A 14,259-nucleotide genomic window follows, 5' to 3' on the forward strand; every position below is an offset into this window, starting at 1 on the left:
ATTTACGCACGAAATATTTATGACAGTGATTTTATTCCATAGTCTCTCTCTCTCTCTCTCTCTCTCTCTCTCTCTCTCTCTCCAACTGTCCTATCTAATAAAGGCAAAAAGGCCAAAAATAAATCTTTAAAAAATAGAATATCATAGTATGCTAAAAATTAGCTTTCCAAAGTTACCCGGATGGTCTACTACTTCTGGTAAAAATTCTTAGTGCAGAACTGTGCGTAGCTAGTCTAATGTCTAATATTACCTACAATACATTGAGGAGGAGCTGCTAATTAAGGGGAGGGGCTATTGGTAGCGAAGGCTGGATTACTGTATTTATATTATGTTGAGCAAACAAAATTCTCTTTCAGAGATGATAATGTTGCTTCATGATGGTGACTGCGGTTACGGCAGGTATATTCACTAATATATATCAACTGGGTTTTTGTGACAACCATTAAAGGTGCAGTATGTACGTTTGACACCCAGAGGTTGAACTAGGTATTGCATTCCTGGATCAAAACAAATGCAAGTGCAGATTGCCAGATTGAGGAGCAACAGGAGTGAGTCTAACGATCGAGCCTAAAGGAGTGCCATTTTACAACACATTTACTGCCATATGCTGAAAGCAGCAGCAGATAGTTCACCTCAGATCTAGAAAATAAAATAAACCAGTTAAAACTGAACTCTAGATCTGTGACTCAGAGCAAACCAACACATTTCAGTGATTCAGCATCTACATTTAATAATGTTAAAGAGGTGTAATATGTATTCATTAGATTATAAACCTTACACTATTTTGGCGCTAACCAAAAACCTTACACTATTTCGGCCTGTGGCCTCGTGCCAACGCACGGCTCACACCAGTGCTGATATACAGCCATATCGCACTGCTACGAGTGTGATATTGCTCATATATACTTATTTATGTAATTTAATATTTATTTATTTATTTATTTATTTGAATATATGGTTTTGGGTTTCAGTGTTGTCATTTTTTTAATCTTAAAATGTATTTAGTCATGTTTATAACTTTAAATTCACACTTAAATGTATGTTTAAAAAGCTACATCACTTTTGCTGCAGCCCAGTGCGTCCTGCGTTGGATTTGTTTCAACCTTTTAACTCTAAACATTAAAACCACAGCAATTAATTCAGCACAAACCCTTAAACATAATGCACGATCAATTTAAGGATTGTAAATTTGGCATAAAGGCTCCAATACTGCATTCCCTTAACACAGAAACAAAGATTAAAACCTATTCCTATTCTTTTTTTGCTGACATGCAATCTCAACTACCTCCATCAGGCAATTAAAACTATTTTTTTTTTGCATCTAGTTATTTATGTGCATTTGATTAGCTCCAAATGTGGCAAAACTGCATAAACTGAAGAGAGGCTTCAGCTAAAAGTACTGAAAACCCCTGGGCTTTAGCTCCATTAATATGATCAGACAGTGATGGGTGGGAACTTCTGGTCACTGTAATAATTCATGAAACGTTTTGAGTGAGAGGATAATGGAATCATGGACTTGCAAGAAAGCTTTTTTGTTTTGTTCTGGTGTTTGATGCTCACAGATGGAGCGTTTGTCCTGATCTGACCTCACATTAATGCAGGAGAGTCTGAATGAATGAACATCACATGTAAAGCTCCTCTGCATACAGTATGATGAAGATTAAAGCACACACCAGCAGTAACTGACTACAGAAAACACAAGCGGACTTTCATCTTCTCTCAAGACAATGAACACGTTTACATGGACCATCTTAACGTGATTATAGAGGGATTTTTGTAATATTGCTGTTAAACTTTACCTGATGTAAATGCAATAATAATAAATAATGTGATTAAGCTCATAATAGCAGTATTAATATTGGTGGCGTGGGCTAATTTTAATCAAAGTATACAGGCATGTCAACACTATTCATATTATTGTCCAAATGAGGGTGGCAGTACAGTGTGCTATCTGTCGAATGTGCTTTTAAAGTGCTGTGTATCTTTCTTGGTCCTTATTTTGCACTTTAAAGGTGATGCATGTAATTTTTGGATGTTTTTAAATCAGTAAAATAACATAATGGATGCTATCATGCACCGGTGCAATGTGGCGCCAGGTGCGACACTAGTTTTTTTGCTATTTTCAGCCTGGTGCAGGGTTTAATTTCATGTTTTGTGTCAAATTGTTTAAATAGCAAATGTATTTGCGCTTATTTGTGCACACATAGGCATGCCGGTCTGAAAAGAAGGTGTGTTAAGGTGCATTGTTGGTGCATTGCTATTTTGAGGTGACTGAAATAGACCATTATCCAACTAAAAGCTGCTCTAAAGTCAATGGCGCAAGTTTTAATGTGCTATTTACAAGTTTTATACTACAAAACTTGCCTTATTTAAAGAGTGAGTTAGTGATATGCGCCTATGCGGGTCCAAAATGCACGTACTGTACACATTGCTTAATACACACACTGGGATGCACATCAGTACACAAACTTATTTAATTATGAAAAACTAAAGGATTAAAATGGAAAAAAAATATTATTGTCTACATACATTGTCTGGCCACTTTATTAGGTACTTCTGTCCAACTGCTCATTAATGCAAATTTCTAATCGGCCAATCACATGGCAGCAACTCAATGCATTTAGGCATGTAGACATGGTCAAGACGATCTGCTGCAGGTCAAACTGAGCATCAGAATGAGGAAGAAAGGGGATTTAAGTGACTTTGATCGTGGCATGGTTGTTGGTGCCAGACAGGCTGGTCTGAGTATTTCAGAAACTGCTGATCTACTGGGATTTTCACGCACAACCATCTCTAGGGTTTACAGAGAATGATCTGAAATAGGCGAATATCCAGTGAGCTGCAGTTCTGTGGACGCAAATGCGATCAGAGATCAGAGGAGAATGACCAGACTGGTTCCAGCTAATAGAAAGGCAACAGTAACTCAAATAAGCACTCGTTACAACCGAGGTCTGCAGAAGAGCATCTCTGAACACACAACACATCTAACCTTGAGGCGGATGGGCTAGAGCAGCAAAAGACCACACCGGGTGCCACTACTGTCAGCTAAGAACAGGAAACTGAGGCTACAATTCACACAGGCTCACCAAAACTGGACAATAGAAGATTTTAGAAACGTTGCCTGGTCTGATGAGTCTCCATGCTGCCACATTCGGATGGTCGGGTCAGAATTTGGCATCAACAACATGAAAGCATGGATCCATCCTGCCTTGTATCAATGTTTCAGGCTGGTGGTGGTGGTGTAATGGTGTGGGGGATTTTTTTTTTGGCATATTTTGGGCCCATTAGTACCAATTGAGCATCGTGACGACGCCACAGCCTACCTGAGTATTGTTGCTGACCATGTCCATCCCTTTATGACCTCAGTGTCTCCATCTTCTGATGGCTACTTCCAGCAGGATAACGCTCCATCATAAAGCCCAAATCCCTTCAGACTGGTTTCTTGATCATAACAATGAGTTCACTGTACTCAAATGGCCTCCACAGTCACCATTTCTCAATCCAATAGAGCACATTTGGGATGTGGTGGAACGGGAGATTTGCATCATGCATGTGCAGCCGACAAATCTGCAGCAACTGCGTGATGCTATCATGTCAATATGGAGCAAAATCTCAAAGGAATATTTCCAGAACCTTGTTGAATCTATGCCATGAAGGATTAAGGCAGTTCTGAAGGCAAAGGGGGTCCAACGCAGTACTAGTATGGTGTACCTAATAAAGTGGCCGGTGAGTGTAAATATAAAAAGGCAGGTATAATTAGTTTTTTTGGTCATGTATTTCAATAATTTGGTGACTGTCAAACGTCATCAGGGAATCAGTTTGTATTTCCGCTTAGTAAAAATGCTATGCTGTCGAGTGGGTAAGTGCGTAAGTAAATAGTGCATAAGTGCATAGTGTGACATTTGGGACGCAACTATCATCTTTCATTTCAGTAATGAAGGTTGCATCAATTTATGTGGGCGTGACCAATTATTATATGTCATGGCATTGCTAGATGGTTGCTAGGGCATTTGTTATTGTTGTTACATAATTGCTAGGCAGTTTGTAGGCTTAATAGATTAACTGAACCAAGTCAAAACATCCCAGTGTTAACTTTTGGTTGATGTAATAACTATTGAAACTATATCTTCTGTGTATTAAGTAATGATAGTGGAATCATGGACTTAAAGAAACAGTCTTTCTTTCTGTCTCTCTCTCCCTTCCTTCCTTCCTTCCTTCCTTCCTTCCTTCCTTCCTTCCTTCCTTTCTTCCTTTCTTCCTTTCTTCCTTCTGGTTGACGTGTGTTTGATACTCATAGATAGAGCCTTTGTCCAAAATAAATTGGTCCCACTTTATATTAAGTGGCCTTAATTAATATGTACTTACACTGAAATTAATATTGCATTACGATGTGCTCGTTGTGTAAATACATGTGTTTATGCTTGATTAAATACCTGCATATAACTACATCTTTAATGATTTTTTACATCTTTAATGATTACACCATCCTTTACACTTTAACACAGCTTTAAACTTACGCATACCACCAAACCTCTCCCTAACCCTGGCATGGGCAAACTTGATCCTCGAGGGCCGGTGTCCCTGCAGAGTTTTGCTCCAACCCTAATCAAACACACCTGAACACCCTAATTAGTGTCTTCAAGATCACTAGAAAGCTACAAGCAGGTGTGTTTGATTAGGGTTGGAGCAAAACTATGCAGGACACCGGCCCTCCAGGATCGAGTTTGCCTATCCCTGCCCTAACCGTACCATTATTCCCCCTAAAGAGCATCAAAAGTGTTCTACAATACATTATGAACAAAGCGTAAGCACATTGTATTTATATTTTGATGTAAGTACATAGTAGTTAATTTCACTTTATATAAAGTGGGACCAAAAAATTATGGCATGGCATTGCTAGATGGTTGCGAGGGTATCTGTTATTGTTGTTACAGTACCTCTAGGCAGTTTGAAGGTTTATTAGTGTAACTGAGGCCAGTCAAAACAGCCCAAACGCTGTCTCTGTCTCTCTCTCTCTACCTCACAGCTTTATAAATACATAAACAGTTATCTAGAGTGTATGCAGACAGTCAGGTGCACTTAAGAAAAGCCGGCGTCATGTTTAAAGCTTTCTGGTTCAGCAGCTGGTCAAACTCTTACTCAGCGCTGCTTTGACTCGAATGACAGGAGACTCTTCAGAGTAGATGCTGTTTCCAGATACGCCCACAGACTTCACCCGAAACACATACTGCTTATTGCTCTTCAGGCCGTCAACGGTGAACCTGAGGGAAGAAGACATGTTTAACTAAAGCACTTTCAGTGAGAATGCTCGATGCAGAATGCTTTAGTCAAATTTTCTGCTGGGGTATGTATTGTACAGGCTTTCTCGAACTCTTTTTTTTTAGTTGGTTTTAACACTTTATAACAAATAACAACTAATTACAAAACACACAAACTTACAGCATAAATGTTCTTATATATTCATATGCAGTAATCAACAGATTACACAGGATACAGCACAAACACAGTAAAGAAAAAACCTACCTACTGTACATATACACAAGTAACATATACACTACCTGACAAAAGTCTTGTCGCCTATCCATGTTTTAGGAGCAGCAAATAATAACTTTACTTCTAGTTGATCATTTGGTATCAGAAGTGGCTTATATGAAAGGTAAAGGCCTCTAGATTAGGCTTATTTGACCACAATAAAATATGATCATGCCTTGATTTTTAATGATTTCATTAGGACAGTAAGGTCTGACTGTGCTTAGACAAAAGTCTTGTCACTGAACCTTCAATAATGTCCAGTATAGAATATGTGGTCATGCTGCAGTGGAAACAGAATGAATATTGTGTCTGACTCCATCATGAGCTTGGAGGACTGCATCCATACATCTCTGCAATGACTCAAATCACTGATTAATAAAGTCATCTGGAATGGCAAAGAAAGCGTTCTTGCAGGACTCCCAGAGTTCATCAAGACTCTTTGGATTCATCTTCAATGCCTCCTCCTCCATCTTACCCCAGACATGCTCAATAATGTTCATTTCTGGTGACTGGGCTGGCCAATCCTGGAGCACCTTGACCTTCTTTGCTTTCAGGAGCTTTGATGTGGAGGCTGAAGTATGAGGAGCGCTATCCTGCTGAAGAATTTGTCCCTCTCCTGTGGTTTGTAATGTAATGTGCAGCACAAATGTCTTGACACCTCAGGCTGTTGATGTTGATCATCCACTCTCAGATCTCTTGCACGCCCCCATATTGAATGTAACCCCAAACCATGATGTTTCCTTCACCAAACTTGACTGATTTCTGTGAGAATCTTGGCTCCATGCTGGTTCAGTAGGTCTTCTGCAGTATTGGTGATGATTGGGATGCAGTTCAACAGATGATTCATGGGAAAATCACCTCCTGCCACTTTTACACATGATCAACTAGAAGTCAAGTTATTATTTGTTGCTCTTACAACTGGGATCGACGGCAAGACTTTTATCAGGTAGTGTAGACCAGAGATTTTTTTAAAATGTAAATACTGTCACTTGACGGATAAAAGCAATGCACAAGACATTGGCGAGCAAATCAGGACAAGGGCAGGTGCAGCTTAATGTATTCAGCTCTGACCTCAGTTGTGTTATTAATGAGATCGTTTATGTTTTTACTGTAAGTTCATTTTAATAAATAAAATTAATGTCATTTCAAGGCAAAATGGTGGCTCAGTGGTTAGCACTGTGGCCTCACAGCAAGAAGGTCGCTGGTTAGAGTCCCGGCTGGGCCAGTTGGCATTTTTGTGTGGAGTATGCATGTTCTCCCCTTGTTCGTGTGAGTTTCTTCCAGGAAATGTGTGTTTTATGCAGCGGATGCCCTTTCAGCCACAACCCAGCACTGGAAAACACCCATACAGCTCATTCATACACACCGACACATACTCATACACTAAGGCCAATTTAGTTCATCAATTCCTCATAGCGCATGTGTTTGGACTGTGGGGGAAACCAGAGCATGCGGAAGAAACCCACGCAAACACAGGCAGAACATGCAAACTCCACATAGAAATGCCAACTGGCCCGGCTGGAACTCGAACCAGCGACCTTCTTGCTGTGAGGTGACACTGAGCCACCATATCGCATCACACCGATATTCACAGAATAATTCAGGCAAACATTATCATACCACTAGACATAGTATAAACGAGATGCTAATGGTCTAATCTGATTCAATGATCTATGCTAAGCTAAGCTAAAAGTGCTCCAGCCAGACCCGGAGATCGGCTAAATGGATTAAAGAATGATAAAACTCACCTGTTTAGCCGTGCCTTTACTGAATGAGCACTGTGCTACATCAGACAGATCACACTATTATGTCTTTTTTCTTTTTCATTCCTTTAAAACCTGTTTTAACACATTTTAGTTTTGTTTGTTGTCTTATACTTGCTTCTTTTAATCTTGTTTATTTGCCATTGTGTATGATAGATATGCTATATAAATAAACTTGCCTTGCCTAAAATGAGGCTATTTCCAAATTAAAAGTGGAGTGTTTCTTTAAGATCAGGAGTAAAGAGACGAGATGCAGAAGCACAGACCTGGTTTTGGTGATGGGCTTATTATTGATGGTTTTCCACTGTCCGCTTCCAGCCTCGCTGCAGTACAGATAGTATCCCACAATGCCTTCTGCCACCGCGGGCTCCTTCCACTGCAGCAGCACGGAGCTGTCCGTGTCTCGCATCGGCAAAACACCACTTGGTGGAGCAGGAACTCCTAAAACACAGAGAAACAAAACCAATATCAGCTGTAACACACGCACACGCACACACGCACACACACACGCCTTATCAATTAGAAGTGCACTAAATTTGACTTAATGTGCACTTAGTGGACTCAGTAGTGGACTTCTGAACCACCAACTTATCCAGCATATGTTTTACACAGCGGATGCCCTTCCAGCTGCAACCCATCACTGGGAAACACTCCTTCACATTCGTCCACTATGACCAATTTAGTTTGTTTTCTTTTATTAATATGTGTTCTTTTACTTGTTTTCTCTTATTGTAAAGCACTTTGTGACTCAATGTCTGGGAAAGGTGCTACATAAATAAACCTTTACTTACTTTACTTCAATTATTCAAACCCACGCTAACACAGGGAGAACATGCAAACTCCTACATTTTTATTATTATTGTTATTATTATTAATTTTATTGCAGTTGTTTTTATTATTATAATTTTTTATTCCAGCCAAACTAAAATAAATTTAAAAAAATAATAGGAGACTGTAAATAAATAAATAAATAATATTAATAGTTAAATAAAAAAATAAAAGATTTTCAATATATTTTCAATACATAAGACTCTTTCCATAAATTTTAAGACCTCATAATCACTTTAGGTTTCGACCGGTAACATTGGCCACAATTTAACTTACAGTATATTTACTAATACTGATTGTAAAAAACATTATTCATATAATGAATAAAAAATAAAAATGAAGAAAAATAATAGGAAACTGTGAAAAAAAACCTTAAAAATAAATAAAAATAAATAAATCAATAAAAATATAAATAAACAAATAAATAAATATAAATACATAAATATAAATAAACAAATATAAATACATAAATAAACATAAAAAATAAATTTAAATACATAAATAAACATAATAGATAAAAATATAAAAATAAATACAAATACATAAAAATAAATAAATATATAAATAAATAAATATAATAAATAAATAAAAATACATAAATTAATATATAAAAATACATAAATATAAATAAAAAAATTAAACAAATTAATAAATATAAATACATAAATAAATATAAAAAAATTAATAAATATAAATACACAAACAAACAAACAAATAAATAAATAAATACAATACATAAATAAAAAAATAAATAAACAATAAATATATCAATTTAAATACATAAATAAATATAAACATAAAAACAATCAAACAAATAAATGTTTAAATAAATACATAAATAAACAAATAAATAATAAATGCATAAATAAATATAAATAAATAAACAAATAAATACAAATACATAAATATAAAGAAATAAATAAACAAATAAGTAAATATTACCACATAAATAAAAATAAATTTAAATACATAAATAAATAAACAAATATATATAAATAAATAAATGTAAAAAAAATTTTTTTTGAACAAAACTTTGCTATGTGAGAACTCTTTTTGCTCTGTTAAACAGCTCTTGGGTATTGTTTTGAAAAAGAATCTTAATTTAAATAATTGATAGATGCAGTTGTTGTGTACAGTATGATTTTAGAGGTTATGACTGCTTGTAAACATCAGAGAGATGAGGGAAATAAACATTTATGATTCCTCTTTAATGTTGCATGAAACAAAGGAGAGTCAAACATGTCTGGAGGAACATAAATAATAAATAAAGAAGGAAATGTTCACCTTGTGGTTGTCCGAGCGAGACGGGCTCACTGGGAAGAGACGGTTCGCTGATTCCATACTTGTTGACGGATCGAACGCGGTAGGAGTAAGATTTTCCCTTCTGCTGGTCAAACGCAGAGAATCTGGTAGACAATACTGTCATATCCATACTAGCCAGATGCCAGCTCTCAGTTCCTGATATTGACTGAAAAATACGACAGGATAAACATCCACACTTTTATTCATGAATCATTTAAACTAAAGCTACTTACAGTACACTTGAAGAAGCTTTTTCTGTCTCTAAATCTCTCAACAAGCCATTGAAATACATTGAGTATTAAATAATGTGTGCGTACAGATATTTATAGATATAATTTGCTATATGTTGCTATTATTATTATGTTTAAAAAGTACATAATAACTAATTTGGCATAACTAATTTTCTCAGATTGATTTATAGAATAAAGATACACTTGCATAGGAAGCCTCTCTCCATACTCCCTATATACAGATGAAGTCAGGATTATTAGCCCCCTTTTAATTTTTCTTTCTTATTTAAATATTTCTCAAATGATGTTTAACAGAGCAAGGAAATTTTCACAGTATGTCTGATAATATTTTTTCTTCTGGAAAAAGTCTTGTTTGTTTTATTTCAGCTAGAATAAAAGCAGTTTTTAATTTTTTAAAAGCCATTTTAAGGTCAAAATTATTAGCTCCTTTAAGCTTTATTTTTTCCGATAGTCAAAAACCATCGTTATACAGTAATTATACCTAATTAGCCTAACCTGCCTGGTTAACCTAGTTAACCTAGTTCAGCCTTTAAATGTCACTTTAAGCTGTATAGAAGTGTCTTGAAGAATATCTAGTCTAATATTATTTACTGTCATCATGACAAAGAGAAAATAAATCAGTTATTAGAAATGAGTTATTAAAGCTATTATGATTAGAAATGTGTTGAAAATAATCTGCTCTCCGTTAAATAGAAATTGGGGAAAAATATACAGGGGGGCTAATAATTCTGACTTCAGCTGTATATGTATTAAAGATATTTATAAAGTTGGAGACTTCTGGTATAGCTATGAAAAAGTAAGATATGTGGAAAAAGGGCTCCCAACCCACATCGCTACACTGAAAAAAATGATTCATTGGATTTACTTAATTTTTTTAAGGCAAGCTGTTGCAAATAATTGAATTAGGTTAAAATTAAGCAAACAATTTTAGTTGAATTTACTCAATTTATATGTGTTGGATTTAAACAATCAAATTAAGTCGAATCTACTCAATTTATTTGTGTTGGATTTTAACATTTAAATTAAGTTGAATTTACTCAATTTATGTGTTGAGTTTGAACAATCAAATTAAGTTGGATTTACTCAATTTTTCAAGTTACCTTTATCCAATGAAATTCAGTTAGTTCACTACAATTTAATTATGTTATTCCTACTTTTTATTTATTTTCCTACTACTATTTATTTTTAATGTCTAAAATGATCATTGAACTGCTTGCAAATACACTTTGAAATGACACGTGACCAAGTTTGTTTTGAATTCATTTTAATGACTTTTTAAGATGCAATTTCTAACAAAACATAAATCCCTGCCTATAAGTGCTTTAGCAGCACACCATAAAACAAAAACTGTTTGTACAGTACATTTAATTTAGAAAACTCTAATCCTGTCCATTATTAACATTAATAATGTTAAACATTGTCAGTTACTGTTAATTGACATTCCCAGCTAAAATATGAGTAATTCTAAGCCGAAGCAAGCTCATCCTTTAGCTCCACCGACAACCAGATCAACCATTAGCATCGCTGGCAAGTTAGCAGCCATGGTTGCCACCTCCAACAATGAAAAACCATCCATATCCACAGACCTGTTGATTTCGGAATTAACCGAACAGCATGTTTGAATCAGGGAAGATATCTCTGTCTTAATTCGGGAATCTATCGGGTCCTTACAAAGCCTGTGAATGCGTTAAGAGAGTCCATTAAGGGCTTTTAAAGCCATCTGGGGAAAACTTTGAGAAGGTGACAAGCAGCTGAAAATGCTATAAAAACTTCACAAACTCAGAACACATCTCTGCTTGATCACGTTGAGGATTTGGAAGGGCTAACTTGAGGATCGTGAATGTTCCGGAAGTGAAAACGGCAAAGACACTATTACGGTCACTGTCGAGATGTTAGGATTGGAGGTCTTTGACAACCCATTAAAGATATACACTAAAGTTATATGTATATTTCTCTTTAATATTAATATTGAATAATGTATTTTTACCTATACAGATTATGATTTATTATTTCATGAAAAAAGGACCAACATTTCCCCAGTTTTCCCCATAAAATGAAGCCTTTTTTCTGTCTAATTTCTGTATTTACTTTTTTAATATGCATAATTCCCTTTTCACCTATAAATTACACCCGCATAAAGTCCCTATGAAGAACAAGCATTGCAATATTCTCTATAATAAAACGTGCCCGGTGGTAAACGCAAATTTAAATCTTTTTCATATATATGTATTTCTGCCCCCACAGTTTCAGATGATCCCGATGAACTAGACAGTTTTATTATGGTGCTGCTTATAAAAAGTCCAATAAAGTGCATGTCCTGTGGCAGTGAGCGCGCGTTTTCTGCTCATTACAGAGCTTTTTCACCGGCTCATATTGAAGATCGCTTTACTGCCAGCACTTTTACACTCTGAGCCACCAGAGATCTTCTCCAACTTTAAAACTAGCTCAAAAAACGGCAGGATCGTGACCTTCTGCAGCGCCGCGAGCTCCTCAAACCGTCAAGCTCAACTTAAAAAAAAACCCAGCTCTGCGTTAAGCCTGTTGGCTCATTTTATTTGCTCTATAACATTAACTTTCCACCAATCTAATTTAATATCTGCTGGAGTTATTGGATTTGCACAAATGCAGATAATTCACTGTGTGTGTGTGTGTGTGTATATATATATATATATATATATATATATTTAGAGAAAGTGACGCAATGCAGCTGTATTAGAATGTCTTTCAATTTCATTCATTCATTTTCCTTCAGCTTAGTCCCTGATTTATCAGGGGTCGCCACTGCAGAACGAACCGCCAACTACTCCAGCATATGTTTTACACAGCGGATGCCCTTCCAGCTGCAACCCAGTACTGGGAAACACCCATACACAATCAAATTCACACACACACTAATACGGCTAATTTAGTTCATCAATTTCCCTATAGCACATGTGTTTGGACTGTGGGGGAATGCGGAGCACAAGGGGAAACCCACGCTAACAAACACACAGAAATGCCACCTGACCCAGCCGGGACTCAAACCAGCAACCTTCTTGCTATGAGGCGACGGTGCTAACCACTAGCCACCGTTCCCCCCCCCGTCTTTCCACTTTTATGTACAATAAAATTTACATTTGCAAAATGCGTTTCTGTCTCAAATTCTCCAAGAAAACATAGCATTGAAATACAGTATTAAAGCGGTCCTATTATGCCCACTTTTACAAAGTGTAAAATGCGTCTCTGATGTCTCTAGAGTGTGTGTGAAGTTTCAGCTCAATATACCACACATATAATGTTTTATAACTCTCTGAAACTGACCCTTTTAAGCTTTGATCCAAAATGCGTCGTTTTGGTGACTGTCGCTTTAAATTTAAATGAGATTGTGCTTTATTCAAAAGAGGCTGGAGCTACAAATGCTTGTGTGTCAGCATAGTGGCAGTTTCAAAACTCTAATGGCAGACGGCTGCTTGTCACTTAGAGCTGTTTACGCTAATGCGGGAGAGATGGTCACTAATGGGCGGGGCTTTCCCCCTCTGAATACACATACAAACGGAGAATTATTTGTATTATCTTGACAGTTGCCCAAGGCGGCATATTGCTAGAGGCGGCATGGAGCCAACTGACCAAACACCACAATCACCCCACCACCCCCTCCCCTCTCTTTCCACTCGAACACCGTGAGGCCGGCACAGCCGTTGTTTCCCTAGAGCAGGGGTCGGGAACCTTTTTTCCCACAAAGAGCCATTTCTGATTTTTTTTTATCAAATGCATTTATTTAAAGAGCCATTGGGGGTGTGTGCATATAACAAAACCTTTATTTATGTCCATGTACAATTAAAAAATAAGCAAATATAATAATAATAATATTAATAATAATAATATATATAATATTAATATGATTTTTTTTGTTTTTGCCATCGCCACTCATGAATGTTGTTTGAATTTACATGCGTGAGGTTACCATAGAAATGTAAGTTGCACATTTAAAACAATGCGATGTGGCACGTTTCCAAAATAAGTTTTACAAATTGGCAGCCTACTCTTGTGCACATAATAAAACTAAGGGGGTGCTCATCTTAGTTCATAGGAAGTTACAGTTAACCATTGAACATACTGGGAATGATGAGGAAGGTAGATTTGTCTTTATACGCTGTAAAATACATAATGACAGATTAGCACTGGTCTCTATCTATGGTCCGAATGAAGCAGACAGTAAATTTTTTACAGATATTTCCAATATATTACTTGAGCAGATTGATTGTCCTTTAGTGATGGGCGGTGATTTTAATGCTGTCTTAAATCCTGCACTGGATAAATCTCACCCTGATACTGCAGCTAATACATCCTCTAAGTTACTGAATAAATTTATCACTGAACTTAACGTGATCGATCTTTGGAGAATCCAAAATGCTAAATCTAAGGACTTCACTTTTTTTTCTAATAGACATAAAACTTTCTCTAGGATAGATTACATATTTCTCAGCCCATCTCTAATTCCTCTTAATCCTTCCATCTCTATATTACCAATTTTATTGTCTGATCATTCTGCAGTATTATGTAATGTTCACCTTTCCAACATTAAGACCAAGGCCCCTAGATGG

At 36.3% G+C, this 14,259-nt stretch overlaps 1 protein-coding gene across 1 annotated transcript in view; it reads right to left on the reverse strand.

The window, feature by feature from the left end:
* myom3 (myomesin 3) overlaps positions 1-14,259 on the reverse strand; it is a 97,519-nt gene that overhangs the window by 50,519 nt on the left and 32,741 nt on the right. Inside the window, exons 10-12 of the mRNA XM_056475073.1 lie at positions 9,408-9,591; positions 7,562-7,736; positions 5,122-5,261 (exon numbers count right to left, since the gene is read on the reverse strand). Of these exons, the coding sequence (XP_056331048.1) occupies positions 5,122-5,261; positions 7,562-7,736; positions 9,408-9,591 (499 nt within the window). The remainder of the gene's footprint in view (positions 1-5,121; positions 5,262-7,561; positions 7,737-9,407; positions 9,592-14,259) is intronic.

The sequence above is a fragment of the Danio aesculapii genome, chromosome 16 (genome assembly GCF_903798145.1).
Source record: "Danio aesculapii chromosome 16, fDanAes4.1, whole genome shotgun sequence".
Classification (NCBI taxonomy): Eukaryota; Metazoa; Chordata; class Actinopteri; order Cypriniformes; family Danionidae; genus Danio; species Danio aesculapii.